The sequence below is a fragment of the Hemitrygon akajei genome, chromosome 1, assembly GCF_048418815.1.
Source record: "Hemitrygon akajei chromosome 1, sHemAka1.3, whole genome shotgun sequence".
NCBI lineage: Eukaryota > Metazoa > Chordata > Chondrichthyes > Myliobatiformes > Dasyatidae > Hemitrygon > Hemitrygon akajei.
In genome coordinates, this window is record NC_133124.1 from 34,690,957 (window position 1) to 34,715,855 (window position 24,899).

General features: G+C 42.8%; 1 protein-coding gene across 2 annotated transcripts in view; it reads left to right on the forward strand.

Moving 5' to 3' along the window:
* The window catches only part of slco5a1 (solute carrier organic anion transporter family member 5A1), a 203,170-nt gene that overhangs the window by 167,422 nt on the left and 10,849 nt on the right, over positions 1-24,899 (forward strand). For both annotated transcript variants that reach the window (XM_073040807.1, XM_073040811.1), the window contains 4 exons: positions 2,543-2,741; positions 8,591-8,750; positions 16,494-16,735; positions 23,428-23,492. In XM_073040807.1, coding sequence (XP_072896908.1) covers positions 2,543-2,741; positions 8,591-8,750; positions 16,494-16,735; positions 23,428-23,492 — 666 coding nt within the window. The remainder of the gene's footprint in view (positions 1-2,542; positions 2,742-8,590; positions 8,751-16,493; positions 16,736-23,427; positions 23,493-24,899) is intronic.

A 24,899-nucleotide genomic window follows, 5' to 3' on the forward strand; every position in this document is an offset into this window, starting at 1 on the left:
AGTACCTTTCTTGTAATACCATGGGCTGTAGTTATGCAGCCTCCTGTGCCTTCTGAAAATCTAAACACAAAACGTCCACTGACTCCTTACTCTGTCCTGGCTGTTATTTCCTCAAAAAGTTCCAAAAGATTTGTCAGGCAAGATTTTGCCTTTACAAAACCATACTCTCTTTGGCCTATTTTATCATGTGCTTCCCAAGTATCCCAAAACCTGTTCCTTAATAATAACTCCAACATCTTCCCAACCAGTAAAGTCAGGCTAACCAGCCTGTTATTTCCTTTCTTCTGCTTCCCTCCCTTTTCAAGAGTGAAGCAAAACTTACAATTTTCCTGTCCTCAGGATTAATTCCAGAATCTAATGATTCTCGAAAGATCACTACTAATGCCTCCACAATCTCCTCAGTCACCACTTTCAGAACCCTGGGGTGTAGTTCATCTGGTCCAAGTGACTTATACATGTTGAGGCCTTTTAGCTTCCCAAATACATTCTCCACATAATAGCAACAGCACTCACTTCTGCCTCCTGACACTCACTTCTGCCTCCTGACACTCACTTCTGCCTCCTGACACTCACTTCTGCCCCCGACACTCACTTCTGCCTCCTGACACTCATGCATCTAACATTCCACTAGTGTCTTCCACAGTGAAGACTGACGCAAAATACTGGTAAAGGAAGCCATTGAAATAAAGCTAGAGGAAAATAACTTTAACAAAAATGAAGGTCTCTCTCTAAGTAAGAACTGGAATTTGATTGTAAACAAGGTGGGAGACTGAAAACCTGATTGGGTTGTTACGTACCCCGTAACTGGGTCACTTACCAGCAAAGATAGAGAGGTCCGTTGAAGTCTGATGGTACTATTTTTAACAGTATTTATTGATAAAAATACACAAAAAGAATATCAATGCAAACATACAGATAATATACGTCGTCACTACTAAGTCTCAAAGCACGGGTATAATAATAATCACTAAGAAATAGCTCTATCGTTGTCTAGGGGATAATGTATTGTCCGATGAAAATATAAAAGTCACTCAAGTTCATGCAGGCTGCAGCCTTTGGTTGGAGTCAAGAGAGAGAGAGTTTAAAACTTGCCCATTCCTTTTATGATGTCAATCCTTCGAGAGTCGTTGGGGCTGATTTCTCCTTTGTTTTAGCTAAAGCCGTTCTTCCGTGGTAAGGCCCACCAGTTCCGAGGCAAATGGAAAAGGACGCACGTGGGCTTTCCACTGGCTGTCGCTATTACGCTGTTATAGGATTTCTAGCGTTTCTTCTGGTGCGTCTAAAGGGGCTGTTCCCCAGACCCTCTTTTATCCTGACTCACAGGGTCTCAGATGTCAATCAGGTTGGAAGGATGCCACCCCTCAACCAGCCCACTTTTGGTCATTCCCTCAGGGCTTCAAATAAATAGCACAGTACTCAATACACAATTCCGTCTCCAAGAGACAATGGCCGTTTCCCGTGGCTTTGTATCGCTGAGGGGCCAAGACATTCCAAATGTCTCTCTCTCATTTCCTGGGTCTCCTGACCTGAATTAATAGCGACCTTGCGATTCTCAAAAAGGAGGTGGCTACTTTGGACCCTTCGGCCCCTCAGAGTTGGGGGCACAGGCATAACAGGGTGAAGACTAACCAATCAGGAGGGACGGACTATGGGGTTATAAGTACCACCAGTCTAGACATGCCCAGGCATCATCCCTGAAGAAGATGGCAGAGTTTGTCATCAAAATGTCAGTTATAATCACTATCTGTACCCCTGGTAGCCCAAGAAGAGTTTATTCATCATATAGGCTGGGAAAGCTTTAGATCCTTTTTCTCCTTTCCATTACCAGTAGCCATATTTCTGAGGCCTGTCTGGGGGGGCATCTCAGAATATTTTAACAATAAAGAAATGATACATAAATGCAACTTGATAGTAGAGCAAACCAGAACTGTCACTGATGTATTTGGTAATAATATTATAAATTTCCTAATACTTCTCAATTGTAAAACTTTTAAAGGAAAATATAGCTTAATATTTCAGTCAAAAGATAAGCTCTATTGGAAAAATATGGCAGCATTTCTCAAATAATGGCATCTGCAATAAGTTAAGCCTAGAATCTTCTTTGAAAGGAAGGTAAATTTAAAATTCTCAGTGGTATATTGTAGAAATCTTTAAGGTGAACAGTGCATTGTTAGATTGAAAATGTTCAGGAGCTCCATTTCTAATGAATAACTGTATTTGTCTTGTCTGCTAATAAAACTAAATTACATTTCTGTGAGGAAATGTGTAAGTTAAAATGATCTACAGGATTATTTAGAGGATGACAGTAAGAACAAGGAACTGTTAAAGAGGGGTGTTAATTACAAAATAGGATCTTGTCCATCCTGTGAATGTACCAAGGTTTAAGTAACAAAATTAGGTAGTTTATAAATGCTTTATATGTAACTGGAAGGAAAATCTATGAAGCTGTCAAACTTGGCTCACTCATACATTGCACTTTAGAAATGATGCGTAGTTCTCTATATGTGAATAATTTATAAATTGATGCTTGATTTAATTGCAGGTGTGGTCATCGTTCCCAGTGCTGGTGTTGGCATTATCCTTGGGGGCTACATTATTAAAAAACTCAAGCTTGGCGCACGAGAATCAGCTAAGCTTGCTATGATCTGCAGTGGGGTTTCTTTGCTGTGCTTCTCCACACTCTTTATTGTTGGCTGTGAAAGCATTAATCTCGGAGGCATTAATATACCCTACACCACAGGGTAAGAAATATCTTACTTTACATTTTGAACTTCTTGTGATTGCCGAGTTCTGTCTGTCATAACGTTTGAGAGTAAAATTGGTTAAAAAAAAAAGAATGGTAACGGTAAATTGGCAGCTGTTTGTTTATTGGACCTGGTATCCTTTATCTCAGTTTTAAAGTGAAAAAATATTTGGGCACAGTGGAAAATGAGAATCATTTGTGGTTTCAAACAGCCAGCAAAATCAATTTCCTTCTCATTGACCAAATCAAGTCACACAGTTCTGGTTATGCAGCAGGAAGTACATAAAGTGTTCTGGTCATATTGATGGATCCAAGTGAAACTGCAGTTTTGGTCAATTTGTATTAAAAACAGAAATATGCCAGTGATATTAAACCAGATTCTGGTGTGATTAAGAGTAGTGTACAGAGTTTTCCTTCATGGTTCGTTCATAATCATTGGATTAAAAATAAGAATACTCATCAGGCAGGTTAAGTGGCATCAGTTGATGGTGGACATCAAGCTTGATAAATGTTTAATCCTTCATTAAAGTTCAAAGTACGTTTATTACCTAAGTATGCATATATTATGCAACCTAACAGGCAGCCATGAAACAAAGAAAACCCAAACAATCCATTTTAAAAAAGATTGTTGAACGCCCAATGCGCAGAGAGAAAACAAGCACATCATGTAGACACAGCACTTCAGTCCCGACCAAACATAGAGTTCAGTTGAATTAGAATGCTGTGGTACCTGGACCTCGCTGCCTCGATACGGATTTCAGCACGGTGTTAAAACGTTCGAACCTTTTGGCGATGGGTTCGAGGCTCGTCTTGCCTCGGTTCTGCCACGCCGAGTTGCCTTCAAGTCCAAAGGAAAGTTACGGACTATTACTTACCATGATCATTTGCAAGGCAAAATGTGATTAACAATGTATTTAGTTGCTATCTTTGTTTCGCTAGCCACCAGCCAGAAGTCGCTGAGGGTCACCAGCGCCATCTTAAACCAGAAGTTGATTTCCAGCCCTTTTTAAAAAAATAGAACCTGTAGTGTTCTCGCACAGGTGTAAAAGAACTCTGAACTAAACACCAAGCATAAACCAGTCAATGAGGCGGTCCCAGTGAGATTAACCGTTTACTGTTCACTCTTCCACATTAACGTATGGTGAAAACTGTTGATAAAACAATACAAAATATATACAGTATTTGTTTCCTTCTTGACATCACATTTACATCATAAATACTTGCAAAAGTAAAACTACAACAACTATATTACATTAAAGTGCAACATACAGTCAGAATCTACCTACGCCATCGACTGGCTTTAAATACACTTCAACACAAACTATCCGCAACTCTTTAAATAACAAAAAACATAAACTTTATCAATCATCATTACTTTTAACAGAATCAGCGTTAACATTTTAAATTCAACATATCGATTATCTCATGAACTTACGGCGTTGCTTCACTGATGTTTCTAGTGCGTAGAAAGAAAACTTTTCTCGCGCTGATCCTGCACATGTGAGCCCCCTCCTTCCCGTTTCTCCAAACCAGTATTTTCCCACAAGACGTGGCGTAACCGAGTGTGACGTCATCGCATGCCGCGATATATCACAGACAACGAATATACTTTAAACAACCTTAACTTTAACTAGAAAACGATAACAAACGAATTACTAAAGCGAAAATATAATAAGCTAAACAAATGCCTTAAAGGCAACACAGAACCTGTTTACTGGCTTCATCTATTTATAAATATGGATAGATGTAAACAAAAGTTTACTTCCAGTTATGGGACATATGGAGCAACTTAATCCTTTAAGATCTTTATCTTTGTAAACAGCAAGGTTAATGATCCACAAATGATTCTGGTGTCCTGATATTTTTCACTTTCTGGTATCAGAATTAGAATCAGGTTTATTATCACTGGCCTAAGTTGTTCAAGTTGATGTTTTATGGCATTGAAACAGTTCAAGACATAAAAATCACTATGCTGTAATAAATAAATAAATAGATAGATAGTGATAAAGGGAACGATGAGTTACTGCTCATGGACAGTTAGAAATCTGATGGTGACTGGGAAAAAACTTTCCTAAAATGTCGAGCAAACACGAGGAAATCTTTCCTCTCGGTTAGTCCTGACGAAGGGTCTCGGCCCGAAACGTCGACAGTGCTTCTCCCTATAGATGCTGCCTTCTTGAGGCTTTGTCCCTTAAAGATGTCTTGGAGACATACCTTTCCCAGCTTGGATTTCAGAGCTATTCTAAACTATTTACCGCCAATACTGTGTGCTCAGTAATTCACTCTAGTTCCCTGTCAAACATTTAGTCAAGACCCCAGAAGGTCAGGATCATTGTAAGAGACTATTTTAGGAGATGACAAAAAGCATGCTTGTAGGCAGAATACACTTAAGAGGGGAATCGGAAAGGCATAGAGAGAGAATGGGATAAATCTGGCAAGCGTGTTTAAGGAAAATCCCAAGAGGTTCTTTTGCTATACTAAAGTAAGAGGGGACCTAGGAGAGAGTAGGTCCCCTTAGAGATGAACAGGGACACCTATGTATAGAGCCACAGTAAATGACTGAGATTTTTAAAATAATGCTTATCTTCTGAGTTTACTAAGCAGAAAATTATGGTTGACAATAGACAATAGGTGCAGGAGCCAGCACCGCCATTCAATATGATCATGGCTGATCATCCACAACCAGTACCCCGTTCCTGCCTTCTCCCCATATCCCTTGACTCTGCTATGTTTAAGAGCTCTGTCTAACTCTTTCTTGAAAGCATCCAGAGAACTGGCCTCCACCGCCTTCTGAGGCAGAGTGTTCCATAGATCCACAACTCTCTGGGTGAAAAAGTTTTTCCTCAACTCTGTTCTAAGTGGCCTACCCCTTATTCTTAAACTGTGGCCTCTGGTTCTGGACTTCCCCCAACATCGGGAACATGTTTCCTGCCTCTAGCGTGTCCAATCACTTAATAATCTTATACATTTCAATCAAGAGATTGCTCAAGAGATAATGGAAACAATTGGAGATGTTTTGGAAAACATCTGTATTACAGGTGGAGGTACTTGTAACTTTACAGTGCATTAAGGCAGATAAATCACCAGAGCCTGACCAAGTGGACTTTATGAATAGAGGCTACAGAAGGAATTTTGTAGGTCTTTGCTAATGTCATTTCATTGCTTAAGAAGGATAGCAAGGACAAGCCAGTGAACTCCAGGCACACCTGTCAAACACCAGTGATGGAAAATGCTAGAGGGCATTCTGAGGAACGGGATGTACCAGCATTTGAGAGAGTGATGAGCAGGATTCAACATAGCTTTGTCTGGAAAGTCAGGCTTGATGAACCCTTTAGAGTTCTTTGAGGAAGGAACTAGAGGGATATATGAGGGCAGGGCGGTGGATTTTGTCTATTTTAGTTTAGCTAAACCTTCAAAGATGTCCTGCTGGCCTGGAAGGTTAGACCCCACGGAATCTGGGGAGAGCTTGTTAGGTGCATTCAACATTGGCTTGGAGGTAGGAAGCAGAGGCTGGTGGTTGAAGATTGTTTCTTAGAATGATGGCCATTGGTATTCTGCGGGGATTGGTGTTAGGACCCTTGTTTTTCATTATTTATATAAATGATTTGAAAGCGAATATTTAGTTGGATAAGTATATATTTAGCCACCTTCCCTGCTCACTGCCACAACCACGCTGATGAAAAGTATTCAAATGCAGAGTTAACCATCTCCCAGTGGCCAGCCATTTTAATTCCCCTTCCCACTCCCACACTGACGTATCTGCCCTCAGCCTCTCCACTGTTTGGTTGAGGCTAGATGCAGATTTGAGGAACAAATCCTCACCGTCCTCCAACCTAAGGCATAAACATTGATTCCTGTAGCTTCCACTAACCACTGTCCCTTTCCTCCCACTGATACCCTTCCCCACCTCCTTGTCTTTATTTCCTGTTCATTTATCATCTCCTATCAGAACCCATTTTCTTCAGGCCTTCTTCACTTTCAGCTATCAGCTCCCAACTTCATACAGCATTCCCACACTCCTCCCTCCCTCAACTGCAGATCACGCCTTTTAGCTGGATCCAACTGCACGCATCAGCAACTTCCCATTCCTTTCCCCACAGCTATCTCCCCTGAATATTTTCAGTCCAGATGAAGGATTTCAACCTGAATTTTCAACTGTGAAAATTTTCAACCTGACCTGCTAAGTTCCTTCAGCTCCTTAGAGTCTTGTTCCGAGAAACCCGTGCCTCACCTTTTTTTTTAAATTGTTAAGGGTTTTAAAATATAGTCGGCCCTCCTTATCCATGGGGGATTGGTTCTGGGACCCCCCCCCCCCAGTGGATACCAAAAAACGTGGATGCTCAAGTCCCTTATTTAACCTGGCTGAGTGCGGTGGTCTTTAGGACCCAGCGGAACCCTGGACTTTATTTAACATCTCGGTGCAGTGGACATTAGGACCTGGCAGCGCAGCTCTGAATCTGCAGTGTTTCTGTTCACGAAAATAATCACGATCATGATTGAAAATAAGGTGGAAGTAATAAAGCGATTGGAAAGAGGTGAAACGCCATCAGTCATTGGAAGAGCGTTAGGTCTTCCACAATTGGTCAGCGATCAGAACAATTTTAATGGAGCATGTGAAAGGCCCTGCCCCGATGAAAGCTACAATTATTACTAAGCAATGCAGTGCTTGAATTATTGAAATATGCATGTTTCTTAAGTGTTTTATATGCATAGAAAGGTAAAGTATGTACTATATACTAAGAAAAACGTTTGACTAACTGACGTTAAATAATACTGGATGTACCTGTTCCGACTTCGAATCCGACTTAAATACGGACTCAGGAATGGAACTCATTCATAATCCGGGGACTGCCTGTACTTTTAAGTCATTTCTAGATTACTTCTAATACCTAATACATGTAAGTACTATGTAAATAGTTGTTATACTGTATTGTTTAGGGAATGATGACAAGGAAAAATAGTCTGTACATGCTCAAACAACGAGTGCTGGAGAGAGAACTTCCGGGTTTTCCCGATCCACGGTTGGTTGAATCCGCGCATGCGGAATCGGCGGATAAGGAGCTCCGACTCTAATCTAGTATTGATCAGTGACTCTGCTAGAGGAGTAATCTTTCCTTATTCGCTATCAGATCTGTTCATAAATTTAAATACCAAGTCGCCATGGTGGTGTGAAAGTCAAAAGAAGCTTTAATAGTACAGGGAAAACTTGAAAAATGTAAATTATTGGAATATACTAGGCTGAAAATTTCTTTATTCTTTCCTTAGTTTAGAGTCATAGAGTTATATAATAACCATATAACCATATAACAATCACAGCACGGAAACAGGCCAACAACAGAACTACAACAACACTGAATACTACATAATACTGAATAATACTACAACACTGAAACAAAGCCCTTCAGCCCATCCAGTCAATGTCGATCTAGACCTGGCCCATATCAATCCAAACCCCTTCTATCCAAACTTAAGTGTTGAAATTGATCCCATATCCGCCACTTCCATTGGCAGCTCATCCTACACTGGTATAACCCTCTGAATGAAAAGTTTCCCTTCAGATTCCTCTTGAATATTTCACCTTTCTCCCCTAAAACTATGACCTCTAGTCTCGGCCAACCTGAGGGGAAAAGTCTGCAAGCATTCATCAGTATTTATTGAATATTGAGCTATCATTCGGCAACCCTACATGGAGATTCACTTGGAGATCATGCCTGCCTAAACCTTTCCAGTCCCACTGGAAAAGAATAATTCTTCTTTGTTTAGTGTTTAAGAATGATGACTAGGCAAGCTCGGGAGTCTATGGTAGAAGAATTAAGGCAGAAGCTGCTCTTTTTGTTTACTTTTCAGCCCTTCACTTACAATGGCGCACAGAAATCTAACTGGTGACTGCAATGTAAACTGTGGATGCAGAATCCATGATTATGAACCTGTCTGTGGATCAGATGGGATAACATACTTCAGTCCTTGTCTGGCTGGTTGCTCAGTCCTCGTCAATGAAAGCACAAGGGTGAGTATCGAGTTTGTTAGTTTTTCTCCTGAAGCAATGAAAGACTAAGGTTTATGCTGGAGAAACTCAGCACTCAGGCAGCAGCCATGGGGAGGAATAAACAGTTGAAGGTTCAAGCTGAGATCCTTCATCAGGACTGGAACGGAAGGGTGAAGGTACCAGAGTTAGAAGGTGGGGGGGAGGAGAGGAGTAAAATCTAGAATGTGATAGGTGAAGCCAGGAGGGTGGGGGAGGGGATGAAGTAAGAAGCTGGGAGGATATTGGTGGAAATGGTGAAGGGCTGGAGAAGAAAGAATCTGACTGGAGAGGAGAGTAGACCATGGGAGAAAGGGAGGGAGGATGTGTACCAAGGGGAGGTGATAGGCAGGTGAGGAGAAGAGGTAAAGCGGGGGCCAAGTGGGAGATTGACCAAGGGAAAGGGGGGGGGGAATGACCAGATGTGGGAGAAATTGATGTTCATGCCATCAGGTTGGAGGCTACCTAGATGGAGAATGAGGTGTTGCTCCTCCAACCTGAGCGTGGCCTTACTGCGTCAGAAGAAGAGACCATGGACTGACCTTTCAGAATTGGAATGGCGGTAGGAATAAAAATGATTTGCCTCCGGGAAATCCTGCTTTTTGCAAATGGAGTGAAGGTATTCAACAAATCAGTCCCCAGTCTACATCGGGTTTCACCATTGTAGAGGAGCTACATTGGGAGCATTGGATATGGTAGGTGACCCCCTCCCCCCCCCAGAAGATTCGCAGGTGAAGTATTGCCTCACCTGGAAGGACTGTCTGGGGTCCTGAATGGAGATGAGCGAGGAGGTGAATACGCTCACAGGGATAAGTGCCAGGAGGGAGATTAGTGAGGAGGGATAACTGGACAAGAGTATCATGGAGGGAACAACCCCTGTGGAAAGCAGTGTGTGGGGGAGGTAAATATGTGTTTGGTGGTAGGGTACCATTGAAGATAGAGGATGTTGCAGAGGCTGATGTGTCTGAATTGGCATGTAGAGGCTCATGGGGTGGTACATAGGTGAGGACGAGTGGAACTTCTTCCCTGTTAAGGTAGCGGGAAGATGGGGTAAATGTGGATGTCTGGGAAATGGAGGAAATGTGCGTGAGGGTAGAAGAAGGGAAACACAGTTTTTGTTTGAAGAAGGACGTCTCTAATGTCCTGGAAAAGAAAGCATCATCCTGGGAATAGACACAATGTAGACGAAGGAACCGAGAGAAGAGAATGGCATTTTTACAGGAGACAGGGTGGGAAAACTTAAAGTCAAGATAGCTGTGGGAATTGGTAAGGTTTATTAAAGAATTTGATAGATGGTTTGTCTCCAGACATGGAGACAGAGAGATCAAGAAAGGGGAGAGAGGTGTTAGAAATGGACCGAGTGAGTTTAAGGGCTGGGTGGAGGTTGGGGAGAAGGTTTTTGAAATTGACGAGCTCAGCATGGATGCATGAAGCAGCAGCAATGCACTTGCCAGTGTAGTGCAGAAAGAGTTGGAAGCATTACCAGGGAAGGGCTGGAACATGGACTGTTCCATGTAGTCAATGAAAAGGCAGTCAAGCAACACAGAGAAAATGCTGGTAGAATGCAGCAGGCCAGGCAGCATCTATAGGAACAATAGGATCATTTCGGATTTCCCTCTCCCCCTCCCACTTTCAAATCTCTTACTATCTTTTCTTTCAGTTAGTCCTGATGGAGGGTCTCGGCCCGAAATGTCAACTGTACTTCTCCCTAGAGATGCTGCCTGGCCTGCTGCAGTCCACCAGCATTTTGTGTGTGTTGCTTGAATTTCCAGCAACTGCAGATTTCCCCATGTTTGCGTTTTTAAAAGGCAGTCAAAGCTGGGACCCATGCGGGTGCCCATGGCTACATCTTGAGTTTGGAGAAAGTGGGATATTGAAACAGGAATTGTTGAATGTGAAGACCATTACTATCAAATGCAGGAGTGTGATGGTGGAAAGGAACTGGTCGGGTCTGTTGTCAAGAAAGGAGAGCATTAAGGCATTTTTGATGGAAGATAGAAGTGTATAGGGACTGGGCATCCACGGTGAAAATGAGGCAATCTGGGCCAAAGAATGGAAAGCTGAGGAGATTGAGAGCATGTGAAGTGTCACAGATGTAGCTGTGAAGGGAGACGGAATCAAGGTATGAGGACACAAGTTCAGTGGGGGAAAAGCAGGCAGAAACAATGGGCCTACCTGGACTGGCAGATTTGTGGATCTTGGGTAGGAGATACAGTGGGTTGAATGACCGTTTGCTGTTCTATGAGATAGAAACAAGTAGAGGGGGGTAAGGAAACTATGAAGTTGGTGGCAGTGGATGAAAGATTTCCAGAGTTGATGAGGTTTCAAGAGTTCAAAGGTTCATTTTAATGTCAGAGAAATGTATACAGTATACTTCCTGAAAAGCTTTTTCTTTGCAAAACATCCTCGAAAACAGAGAAGTGCCCCAAAGGATGAACGACAGTTAAACGTGAGAACCCCAAAGTCCCCCCTCCCGCGCAAAAGCAGCGGCAAGTAACAATTCCCCCCCCCCCCCCCCGGCAAAACAAAAAGCACACCCGCTACTGAGCATAAAGGTGAGCTAAGAGATAGCGAAGACACAGACCTTGCAGTTACCCCAAAGACAATCGCAATCCATCCGGCATTCAACAACCCACATGCTCCCTCTCTCCCTGGTTTGTGATGATGGCAGAGACCATCATCGATGGTCCTGAGTGAGGTTCTTTTCAAGGGGTAAGTAAGAGGAGGTGTCTGAGAGTTGCCGCTTGACCTCATTAAGGTAGAGGTCAGTTCGCCGGACTACAACGGCAGCCCCTTTGTCTGTGGGTGTGATGCTGAGGATGGGATTGGTGCAGAGAGAGTGGAGTGCAGTGCGTTCAGAAGGGCTAAGGTTCGCAGAGAAGAGAGTGCTGAAGTTGAACTGGTTGATGTCTCATCGCAGTTTTAGATGAAAGGATCCAGAATAGGCAGAAAACCAGAGTGGGGTATCCAAGAAGAAGAGGAAGCTTGCTAAAGAAGTGGGCTCAGAGATGGTGGTGATGGAGTAAGAACTCGGAGTTGTGGCAGGCATGAAAATAACTGAGGTGCAGGTGAAGGGGAGCAAGCTCTTGCTGAGGACAGAACATTCAGGACGGGGGGGGGGGTGGCGGTGGTGAAGACATGGCAGGGATTAGAGCTGGGATCAAAGGGGGGAAGGGAGTTGAAGGCCTCAAAGGAGATGGGAGAGTTGGGATCTTCAGGAAAAGTAGGGTGGGAGAATCCAAGAGGTTATGGAGAAGCCCTGAGGGACCTAGGGTTAGGGGGAGGGAAGGAGGGCCCAGGGACCCAGTAGCAGTGAGAAGTGAATTGGCCTGGGGTTGGGGCTGGAGCTGGAGGCCAGGTAATGTGTGGTCTGATGGCACCAGTGGTCATCGGACCAGAGATGCCAATGGTAGGATACCCGGTCTGGAGCTATCTGGAATCCTTGGAGCCAGAATTAGCAACAGTGGTATCCATGGTCTGGAATCTCAGTCTGGGAAGTCTGGGAAGACTGAGGTTCCCATATGAACAGCAGAGCCAGGCACTTAGTTGGGGTAATGTTGACCTGTTGTAGTTTCAATTGAGCAATGATGAAAATGATTATTACTGAGATTCTTCTGCTCATTGGCATCAGCTGACTGAATTCCCATTTTGCCAAATGTCATTGAAACAATTAAGTTCTGTGTTCTGAATCATGCTCCTCTTATTAAATTAAAAAATAAGACAATTTATTAGTCAAATCTGTTAGTAAATATGGATAGAAATAAACACAATTTTGCTACAAAATTTAGTGCAAATAAACAAGTATCAATGATCCACAGACAATTAATGCCTCATTATATTTTCTATTTTTGCTCTAAGTAATGGCGGACTGTGAAGGAGGTCACTGCAGATTTCAGACAATTGTATACATGAAACATCCACATCCGCTCTATGGTACCCCAGTTGCCCCAAAATAAAGCCATTTCACCTTAAAGACATTACAGTTGCAGAGTATCAGTACACCACCCATCCAGACAAACCCCTAAGCCTTGTCTGATTCCCCAAAGGCCATACATCAGTGAACAGTAATGATCTTTCAAGAATCAATAGAGTCTGGAATAGTTCCGTAGGACTAGAAATTAACAAATTTCACTCCATTCTTGAAGAAGGGAGGGAGGCGAAGAAAGAAAATTATAGGCCAATTAGCCTGACCTCAGTGGTTGGGAAGATATTGAAGTCCATTATAAAGGGAGAGGTTTCGAAATACTTGGTGTCACATGATAAAGTAGGCCAAGCTCTGCACAGTTTATTTAAGGTGGAGTCTTGCCAAACATATCTGTTAGAATTCTTTGAGGAAATAACAGGCAGTATAGATAAAGGCGAGTCTGTTGATGTTGTTTACATGGATTTTCAGAAAACCTTTGACCAGGTGACCCAGATGAGGCTGATTAACAAGATAAAGCCCATGGTATTACAGGAAAGATACTGGCTTGATACTAGCATGACTGAAATAATCAGAAGATCAGAGAGCTAAATAACTTCAAACATATGGCATTCCAGCACTGTGGAATCCAACATTGGGTGACTGGCTGGAGGCAGAGTTGGAAAAGGGGGCCTTCTGTGGTTGGCTGCTAGTGACTAGTGGTATTCTGCAGGGGTTGGTAATGGGACTTCTTCTTTTCACATTTTATGGCAATAATTTGAATGTTTGCAGACGATACGTGGAGCAACAGGTAGTGTTGAGGAAGCATGAAGTCTGCAAAAGGAGTTTGACTGGTTGGAAGAATGGGCAAAGAAGTGGCAGATGGAATATAGTGTAGGGAAGTGTACGGTCGTGCACTTGGGTAGGAGGAATAAAGGTGTAGACCATTTTCTATGCAGGGAGAAAATTCAAAGGTTAGAGGTGCAAAGGAAATTGTGAGACCTTGTGCAGGATTCCCTGAAGTTTAACTTACAAGTTGAGCTGGTAATAAGGAAGGCAAAGATGTAATACTGTGGCTTTACAAGGCATTGAGTAGACCGTGTTTGGAGTATTGTGAGCAATTTTGGACCCCTTATCTAAGAAAAGATGTGCTAGCATTGAAGAGGGTCTAGAGGAGGTTCACAGGAATAATAACAGAAATGAAAGGGTTAATGTATGAGGAACATTTGATGGCTCAGGGCCTGTACTCGCTAGAGTTTAAAAGAATGAGTGGTGATCTAATCAAAACTTGTCAAATACTGAAAATCCTAGATAGACTGGATATGGAATAGCTGTTTCGTACAGTGGATGAGTCTAGGACCAGGGAGGACAGCCTCAGAATAGATGAACATCTATTTAGAACAGAGATGAGGAAGAATTTCTTTAGCCAGAGGGTGGTGAATCTGTGTAATTCATTGCCATGGACAGCTGTGGAGGTCAAGTCATTGAGTATATAGAAAGCGAAGTTTCATAGGTTCCTGATTAGTCAGGTTGTCAAAGGTTACAGGAGGAAAGCAGGAGAATGGGATTGAGAGGGATAGTAAATCAGCCATGGTGGAATGGTGAAGCAGACTGAATGGGCCAAATGGCCTAACTTTACTACTATGCCTTGTAGTTTTATGGTCTAAATAGATATGCTGCCTGGTCACCATGCTATAGGAAGTATGAGATTAACATAAACAAGAGACCCGGCACAGATTCCTTTGTCACACGTTTGGTCGCAAGCCTTCAATCTGAAAAACAGCTTTTCACTACCACCATCTGAGTCCTACCTCAATCCAATGTTCTATTGGTCTAGCTCACCTTGGATCCCATGTTATCCAATGTTCCAGCCCAGCTGATCATGAGGGACCTTGTCAAAGGCTTTGACAAAGTCCATGATAAACCTGTTGGTTTTATAGAGGTTGTGGTGAAGTATAATACTTTATAGTTAAAGTAGGAAGGTATGAGCATCTAATGAAATCTGAAGCTAATGAGAGTCAGCATGTCCAACCAACAATTTTGATTTTTAGAAGAAGTATCATTTTTGTGAATTTCTAGAATGCCTTCATTGAATTCCACATGACAGCTGTTGACTAAAGAAAAAAATCTCATAGAAAATGCAGTTGATCAGCAGTTTTATTAAGCAGCAAAGAAAAGATAACCTTTTACCAATTGAAAAGTCAATGCTAGTATCCTATGAAGATCTGCATTGGGACATCAGCTATTTGGTATATTTATTCAAATGTTGGATTAAAGACTCGGTGATATATTAATTATACATGTTGATGACAATAAATGTAGATGGTGATCAAACTGAATGGCAGAAGAGCTGGATGGGTAGAATGACTTACTTCTGTTTAATGTGTTTAAATCACTAATGCACACCTTGAAGATGTCTACTTTCAGATCTTGGAACTAATAGTTCCCTAGTGAGGTATTGTTTAAATAACCGGCTGTATCTGTTGTGAAAGAGTTATCTTTTTCAGTACGAACTGTCTTTAGTTGATAGGACATAGGTCAGTAAAGCATGGGAACAGGCCCTTGTGCCCATACTCTTGTGCCAAACCAGCTAAAAAGTAGATCAAAAAACCCTGAAAACCAATTCCTTCTACCTACACAATGTCCCTATCCCTCCATCTTCCTCATATTCATGTGTCTATCTAAACGCCTGTTAAAATCTTCTAATGTATTTGCTTCTACCACCATACCGGGCAGTACATTCCAGGCATCCATCACTCTCTGAGTTTAAAAAAAAACATACCCCTCATATCCCCTTTGAACCTACCCTCCTCTCATCTTCTATGCATGCCCTCTAGTATTAGACATTCCTACCTTAGGGAAAAAAGATACTTCCTGTTTATTCTATCAATGCCTGTCATTATCTTATCAACCCCTATCAGATTTCCCCTCAGCATCCACAGATCTAAAGCAAGCAATCAAAGTTTGTCCAGCCTTTCATGATAGTATATGACCTCAAAACCAGGCAGCATCTTGGTTAACCTCTTCTGCACCCTCTCCAAAGTTTCAACATCCTTCCTATAGTGGGGCGACCAGAAATGTCTGCAGTACTCTTGATTTGGCCTAACCAGAGGTTCTATAAAGTTGTAGCATAATCTCTTGACTTTTGAACTAATAACAGCAAGTATTCCATAAGCCTTCTTAACCATCCTGTCAACTTGTGTAGCCTCTTTCATGAAGCTATGAACTTGGATGCCAAGATTTCTCTTGCCCTTAACAGTGTCCAGCCACCTTGCATTTGCCCTACTAATGTGCAACACCTCACACTTATCTGGGTTAAACACCATCTGCTATTTCTCTGCCCATATCCGCAACTGATCAATATTGTGCTGTATTTTAAATCTGTTGATATTGCAAACTAGAGATCTGAAGGACACTAGTTTTAGCTCATAGATCCAGTGTACAAGAAAAGTAATTACTGACTTAAGTAATGAAATGGGGAATAACTGATATAATGTAAATTATATTATATTGGTTAATAGCTTTTCTCTATTTCCATAGCACTTGCGATTATGCTATTATAGAGAATAGCTATTAACCAATATAATGTAGAAGTGATTTTCCTTTGATAGTAGCTGTTTGGTTTTACAGTAAAAATGACAAAAGCTGCTATTATTTCCTTCAAGTATAGAGTGCGGCTGTTTTGTAGGACAGGAATTAGATTATAATATTTTACCATTATTCCTTCGCACATTTACTAACTCAGACTTTTTGCAGTGACTAAAACAAGCTTAGTTAATTTTTGGCAGTGCCTCTTTCTGAAGAATAATAATGCTTATTTTCCACAGATGAGGAACTATACTGACTGTGCCTGCGTTCAAAGTCGGCAAGTGATAACCCCGCCTACAGTAGGGCAAAAGAATCAGCTCCGATTGGTCATTGTGAAAACGTATCTGAATGAGAATGGATACGCAGTGTCTGGCAAGTGTGAGCGGACATGCAATACCTTGATCCCTTTTCTAGTATTTCTCTTCATCGTCACGTTAATTACAGCTTGTGCACAGCCATCGGTAATCATAGTAACACTCAGGTAAGAGCTCCCTGCTGCTAAAACTCTTGTCATTGATGCTTTGGCTTCGTTGGTCTAACGTCACTGGAAGTTGTAAGGAAACTTCATGCTGATGTGGTGAAGTGGGAGAGACAGAAGTGAAGAAGTATTTTAGTCCTTCTGTCCCAGCCATCTCACTCTCCCCGTCATTGTGTGGAGTCCTCTTGAAGGAACAGGCCATCTCACTCTCTCCATCATTGTTGTGTCTTTGTATGCAAGGCTGACGTGCCAATGTGTGCTGTATAATGGCTAATTTTTGAATAATCACTAAGCTAACCAAAACAGCGTTCATGTATTTTAAAACATGTCCTTAAAACTATTTTATGAACTTCTTTAACAGTGTTGTTGGTTCTTTTCCAAATGGTACCATACTAATTATAACCAATCAGTGTTTTACAAAATAAAGAATCAAAAGGCATTCTTGTAGATATTTCAATCAGTTTGCCTGACAAACCTAGTGCAATTTTTTGAGGAAATTACAAATAGGCTGGACAAGGGAGATGCAGTGGATGTTGGGTATTTGGATTTTCAGAAGGCCTTTTACAAGGTGCCGCACATGAGGCTGCTAAACAAGATAAGAGCCCATGGAATTACGGGAAAGTTACATACGTGGATAGAGCGTTGGTTGATTGGCAGGAAACAGAGTGGGAATAAAGGGATCCCATTCTGGTTGGCTGCCGGTTACCAGTGGTGTTCCACAGGGGTCCGTGTTGGGGCCGCTTCTTTTTACATAGTATATCAACAATTTGGATTATGGAATAGATGGCTTTGGGGCTAAGTTTGCTGAAGATACGAAGATAAGTGGAGGGGCCAGTAGTGCTGAGGAAACAGAGACTGCAGAGAGACTTGGATAGATTGGGGGAATGGGCAAAGAAGTGGCAAATGAATTACAATGTCGGAAAGTGTATGGTCATGCACTTTGCTAGAAGAAATAAACGGGTGGACTGTTATTTAAATGGGGAGAGGATTCAAAGTTCTGAGATGCAACGGGACTTGGGAGTCCTCGTGCAGGATACCCTTAAGGTTAACCTCCAGGTTGAGTCGGTGGTGAAGAAGGCGAATGCAATGTTGGCATTCATTTCTAGAGGAATAGAGTATAGGAGCAGGGATGTGATGTTGAGGCTCTATAAGGCACTGGTAAGACCTCACTTGGAATACTGTGTGCAGTTTTGGGCTCCTTATTTAAGAAAGGATGTGCTGACATTGGAGAGGGTTCAGAGAAGATTCACTAGAATAATTCCGGGAATGAGAGGGTTAACATATGAGGAACATTTGACCGCTCTTGGACTGTACTCCTTGGAGTTTAGAAGAATGAGGGGAGACCTCATAGAAACATTTTGAATGTTGAAAGGCATGGACAGTGGATGTGGCAAAGTTGTTTCCCTGGTGGGGGAGTCTAGTATGAGTGGACATGACTTGAGGATTGCAGGGCGTCCATTCAGGACAGAGATGTGAAAAAATTTTTTTAGCCGGAGGGTGCTGAATCCGTGGAATTTGTTGCCATGGGCGGCAGTGGAAGCCAAGTCAGTGGGTGTATTTAAGGCGGAGATTGATAGGTATCTGAGTAGTCAGGACATCAAAGGTTATGGTGAGATGGTGGTGGAATGGGACTAAAGGGGAGATTGGATCAGCTCATGATGAAATGGCGGAGCAGACTCAATGGGCCGAATGACTGACTTCTGCTCCTTTGTCTTATGGTCTCAAAAGCCATTTATGCTGTTTAAAGTTATTCCTCTATCAGCAGAGCCCACAGTGAATATCATAAGAATCAGATATGATGGACATACCTTCTTTCTAGATGATGATGTCAAGGACAGAAATAAAATGTTGAATTATTTAGAACATAGAAATCTACAGCATATTACAGGCCCTTTGGCCCACAATGTTGTGCTGACCATAACCTACTCTAGAAACTGCCTAGAATTTCCCTACAGCATAGCCCTCTATATTTTTTCTATGGTCAGTGTACCTATCTAAGAATCTTTTAAAAGACCCTATTGTATCCGCATCTACCACCATCACTGGCAGTGTATTCCATACACCAGTACTCTCTGTTGGAAAAAACCTACCCCTGATATCCCCTCTGTACCTGCTTCCAAGCACCTTAAAACTATGCCCCCTCGTGTTAGCCATTTCAGCCCTGGGAAAAAGCCTCTGGCTATCCATACGATCAATGCCTCTCATCATCTTATACACCTCTATCAGGTCACGAATCATCCTCTATCGCTCCAAGGAGAAAAGGCCGAGTTCACTCAACCTATTCTCATAAGGCATGCTCGTCAATCCAGGCAACATCCTTGTAAATCTCCTCTGCACCCTTTCTATAGTATCCACATCCTGGTGACCAGAACTGAACATAATACTCCAGTTCGGGTCTAACTAAGTCATATCATTGTAACATTACCTCACGGCCCTTGAGTTCCGTCCCATGGTTGATGAAGGTCAACACATCGTACGCCTTCTTAACAATACTGTCAACCTGTGCAGAACTTTGAGTGTACTATGGACACAGACTCCAAGATTTCTCTAATCCTCCACACTGCCAAGAGTCTTACCGTTAATATTATATTTCATCAGCAAATTTGACCTACCAAAATGAACCACTTCACACTTACTGGGTTGAACTCCATCTGCCACTTCTCAGCCCAGTTCTGCATCCTATCAATATCCCTCTGTCACCTCTGACAGCCCTCCACACTATCCACAACACCTCCAAACTTTGTGTTATCAGCAAACTTACTAACCCATCCCTCCACTTCCTCATCCAAGTCACTTATAAAAATCACAAAGAGGAGGGGTCGCAGAACAGATCCCTGCGGAGCACCACTGTTCACTGACCTCTACAACCATCTACAACCACCCTTTGCCTTCTGTGGGCAAGCCAATTCTGGATCCACAAAGCAAGGTCTCCTTGGATCCTATGCCTCATCACCTTCTGAAGGAGCCTTGCATGAGGAACTTTATCAAATGCCTCACTGAAATCCATATACACTACATTCACTGTTCTACCTTCATCAGTGTGTTTTGTTACATTCTTAAAGAATTCATTCAGGCTCGTAAGGCATGACCTGCCCTTGACAAAGCCATGCAGACTATCCCTAATCAGATTATGTCTGTCCAAATGCTCATAAATCCTGCCTCTCAGGATCTTCTCCAACAACTTGCCCACCATTGAAGTAAGACTCACTGGTCTATGTTTTCTTGGGTTATCTCTACTCCCTTTCTTGAACAAAGGAACATTTGCAACCCTCCAAACCGCTGGTACTTCTCCCATCTCTATTGATGATGCAAAGATCATCACCAGAGGTACAGCAATCTCCTCCCTCACTTTCCACAGTAGCCTGGGGTTTATCTCATCTGGACCTGGCGACTTCTCTAATTTACTGCTTTTCAAAAGCTCCATCACATCCCTTTTCTATGAAAGTGTGATCCTCTTGCTCTTCACATACTTGTAGAATGCCTTGGGATTTTCCTTAATCCTGCTCACCAAGGCTCACCATGGTTCTTTCTAACTCTCCTAATTTCAGTCTTAAGCTTCTTCCTGGCAACCTAGTAATTTTCTAGAGCTCTAACAGTACCTAGTTACTTGAACCTTTTGTAAGCTTTCCTTTTCTTCTTAACTAGATTTTCTATGTCCTTTGTACACAATGGTTCTTTTACCCTACCATCCTTCCCCTACCTCAATGGAATGTACCTACGCAGAATGTCATGCAAATGTTCCCTGAACATTTGCCTCATTTCTGCCATGCATTTCCCTGAGAACATCTGCTCCCAATTTATGTTCCCAAGTTCCTGCCTAATAGCATCATATTTCCCCCTATCCTAATTAAATGTCTTTCCAAAATTGTCTGCTCCTATCCCTCCCCAACACTACGGTGAAGGAGATAGAGTTGCGATCACTAACTACAAAATGCTCTCCCACTGAGACACCTGCTCAGGTTCATTTCCCAATACCAGATCAAGTACAGCCTCTCCTCTAGTTGGCTTATCTACATGTTGTGTCAGGAAACCTTCCTGAACACACCTAACAAACTCCACCCCATCCAAAATCCTTGCTCTAAGTAGATGACAGTCAGTATTAGGCAAGTTAAAATCAAGCATCACAACAACCCTATTATTAATGCATTGTTCCAGAATCTGCCTCCCTATCTGCTCCTCAATGTCTCTGCTTCTATTGCCCCCCCCATAGTATATAGCGGGGAGGGGGTGGGTATATAGCGGGGTTTATAAAACATATATAGTTTATAGCGGGGTCTATAAAACATCCAGTAGAGTTATTGCCCCTTCCTGTTTCTAACTTACACCCACAATGACTCAGTAGACCACCCCTCCATGTCTTCCTCCTTTTGTGCAGCCATGATACTATCCCCAATTAGAAATGCCATGCGCCCAACTCTTTTGCCTCCCTCCCTGGCCTTCTTGAAACATCTAAAGCGTGGCACACTCAGCAGCCATTCCAGCCCCTAAGACATCCAAGTCTCTTGTAATAGTCACAATGGCACAGTTCCACGTATTGATCCATGCTCTAAGTTCACCCACCTTGTTTATCATACTTCTTGCATTAAAATGGACACATCTCAAACCATCTGGCTGAGTGCATCTTTGCTCTATCATCTGTCATCCTTCCTCACAAACTCCCTCTCTACTTGTGTGCCAACTCCTCCATCTTCTGCCTCTTCACTTCTAGTTTAAACCCTCCCCAATAGCAAACCTCCCTCTCAGGATATTTGTCACCCCTTCCCAGAAAAGGTTCCAATGATCCAAGAACTTGAAACCTTGCCTCCTGCACCATCTCCTCAGCCACTCATTCGTCCACGCTATCTTCCTGTTCTGACCTTCCCGAGCTTGTTGCACCACAAATAATCTGGAGATTACCACCTTGGAAGTTCTGCTCTTCAATTTCCTTCCTAATTCCCTAAACTTACTGTGTAAAACCTCTACCCCTCTCCTGCCTATGTCATTGGTGCCATGTCCTCTGGCTGCTCACCTTCCCCTTCAAGAATATTCTGTAACCACTCAGAGACATCCTGGACCCTGGTACCCAGGAGGCAACACACTACCCTGGCATCTCTTTTGCTGCCACATAGTCTCCTATCTGTCTCCTATGACTATTGCTCTGCCTGACTTCACCCTATCCTTCTGAGGCTCAGAACTGAAACTGCTGCTGAGGGAAATGGCCACGGGGGACCCTGCATTGACTTCCTTCTCTCTTACCTCTCTTGGTTTTCACCCATCAACTCCCTGAATTCTGCATTCTGTGTGTAACCACCTGCTCAAAAGTCTTATCTGACAATTGCTCTGCCTCCCGGATGATCCTTAATTCATCCAACTCCAGCTCAAGCTCCTTAATGCGGTCTTTCAGGAGCTAGAGTTGGCTGCACTTCCCACAGGTGTAGTCGTCAGGGAAACCATCAGGTTACATGAGTTCCCACATCCTACAAGAGGAATATTCCACTGCCACAGCTGCCATCCTGCCTGCACTGTACAATGGGCAACCAAGACCAAATCAGCAATAATGAAAGGAAAACCCTACCCTTCTTACCTGTTTCTTTGGCCTCAGTCTTTTCTCGTTGAAGCCTCTAAGTTCCCACGTTGACTCTAGCCCCACTCTGATGATGGTCAGTCTGCTTGACCCCATCTCTCTTTTATGGTTTTAAAAACACGCACACAAGGAGAAAGAACTCACTGTGTTTGGTGGCATTCCGCCTGCCTTCTGCTGCCACCGATCCCTATTTTGTGCAGTATTCCCAGTATCTAGTTAACATGTCCAAATGAAAATGAAAACAATATCTTCAGACAGTGGAAATTTGAGTTAAAAACAGAAAACACTGGAAAAACTCAGGTCAGGCAGCGTTGTTGAGATTCTGTATTTCAGGTCTGAGATCCTTATCAGAACTCAGAGGGTCTTGGCCCGAAACATTGACTGTTTATTCCCCTTCACAAATGCTGCCTGACTTACTGAGTTCCTCCAGCGGTTTGTATATGTGAATAGGTATCCCTATTCCCGATCCAAAATGTTGGTCCATGGCCGCCTCTTCAACCATGATGAAGCCATTCTCAGGGTGGAGGAACAGCAAATCATATTCTGTCTAGGTAGTCTCCAATGTGATGGCACGAACATCTATTTCACCTTTTGATAATTTTGTTTTCTCATTTCCCCTCCCCCTTCCCTCTTCTATTCCCCACTCTTCTCTCCTCATCGGCCTGTTATCTTCCCCTGGTGCCCCTCCTTCCCTTTCACCATGGTCCACTGTCCTCTGCTGTCAGATTACTTCTTTTCAAGTCCTTGACCTTTCCCACCCTGCTGGCTTCACCTATCACCTTCTAAGTAGTCCTTCCTCTGCCTCCCCACCATCTTTTTATTCTGGTGTCTTCCCTTTCTTTTCAGTCCTCTTGAAGGGTCTCAGCCTGAAGCATCAATTGTTCATTCATTTCCCCGTATTGTGCATGACCAGCTGAGTTCCTCCAGCATTGTGTGTCTGTTATTTTGTTCTATACAACCACAAACAGTTGAAAACTCAGCAGGCCAGCCAGCATCTGCTAAAAGAGAAACCTTATGATTGCCATATACATGATCACAACTACCAAGGTTGAAAGGAATGCTTGGATACATTATGCAGTATGATTTTCATGATTTAATGGAACAAATTAAATTAAATACTTTTCTATTTTAGGTCCGTAGAAGATCAGGAGAGACCTTTTGCGCTGGGTATGCAATTTGTTCTCCTACGAACTCTTGGTAAGCAACTAAGTTATGTGGACTGGTAGTTACATACATTTTAAAATCCAGTAGATAATTATCTTTTATAATATTTATCATTTCCACTCGAGCAAGGCAGAGTGCAATAATTCCTCAATGGGTCTTTAGTTTTGGATTTATTAAATGTATTAATTCAAACTCTGGGCAAGTGAATCGAGCTGAAAAGTTGAAAATCTACTGCAAAATCCCATGGTACCATTTTGGAGAGGAACAACAGAGCAGTGGAATTAGACAGTGAAATATTGTTATGATACCCTTCCTAGCACCTGGATGGCCCAGATTGTTCATAGAACATAAGACATAGGGCACAATACAAGCCCTCCGGCCCACAAAGCTGTGCTGAACATGTCCCTACCTTAGAACTACCTAGGCTTACCCACAGCCCTCTATTTTTCTAAGCTCCATGTATCCATCCAAGAGTCTCTTAAAGGACCCTATCATTTCGCTTTCCACCATGGCTGCCGGCAGCCCATTCCATGCACTCACTACTCTCTGCGTAAAAAGCTTACCCCTGACATCTCCTCTGGACCTACTTCCAAGTACCTTAAAACTGTGCTCTCCCGTGTTAGCCATTTCAGCCCTGGGAAAAAGCCTCTGACTATCCACACGATCAATGCCTCTCATTATCTTGTATACCTCTATCAGGTCACCTCTCATCCTCCTTCACTCCAAGGAGAAAAGGCCGAGTTCACTCAAACTATTCTCATAAGACATGCTCCCCAATCCAGGCAACATCCTTGTAAATCTCCTCTGCACCCTTTCTATAGTTTCCACATCCTTCCTGTAGTAAGGTAACTAGAATTGAGCACAGTACTCCAAGTGGGGTCTGAACAGGGTCCTATATAGCTGCAACATTACCTCTCGGCTCTTAAACTCAGTCTCACGATTGATGAAGGCCAATGCACCGTATGCCTTCTTAACCACAGAGTCAACCTGCGCAGCAGCTTTGAGTGTCCTATGGACTCAGAGCCCAAGATCCCTCTGATCCGCCACACTGCCATTAATGCTATATTCTGCCATCATATTTGACCTACCAAAATCAACCACCTCACACTTATCTGAGTTGAACTCCTTTTTCTACTTCTCAGCCCAGTTTTGCATCCTATCAATGTCCCGTTGTAAATTCTGACAGCCCTCCACACTATCCACGACACCCCCAACCTTTGTGTCATCAGCAAACTTACTAACCCATCCCTCCACTTCCTCATCCAGGTCATTTATAAAAATCACAAAGAGTAAGGGTCCCAGAACAGATGCCTGAGGCACACCACTGGTCACCGGCCTCCATGCAGGATATGACCCGTCTACAACCACTCTTTGCCTTCTGTGGGCAAGCCAGTTCTGGATCCACAAAGCAATGTCCCCTTGGATCCCATGCCTCCTTAC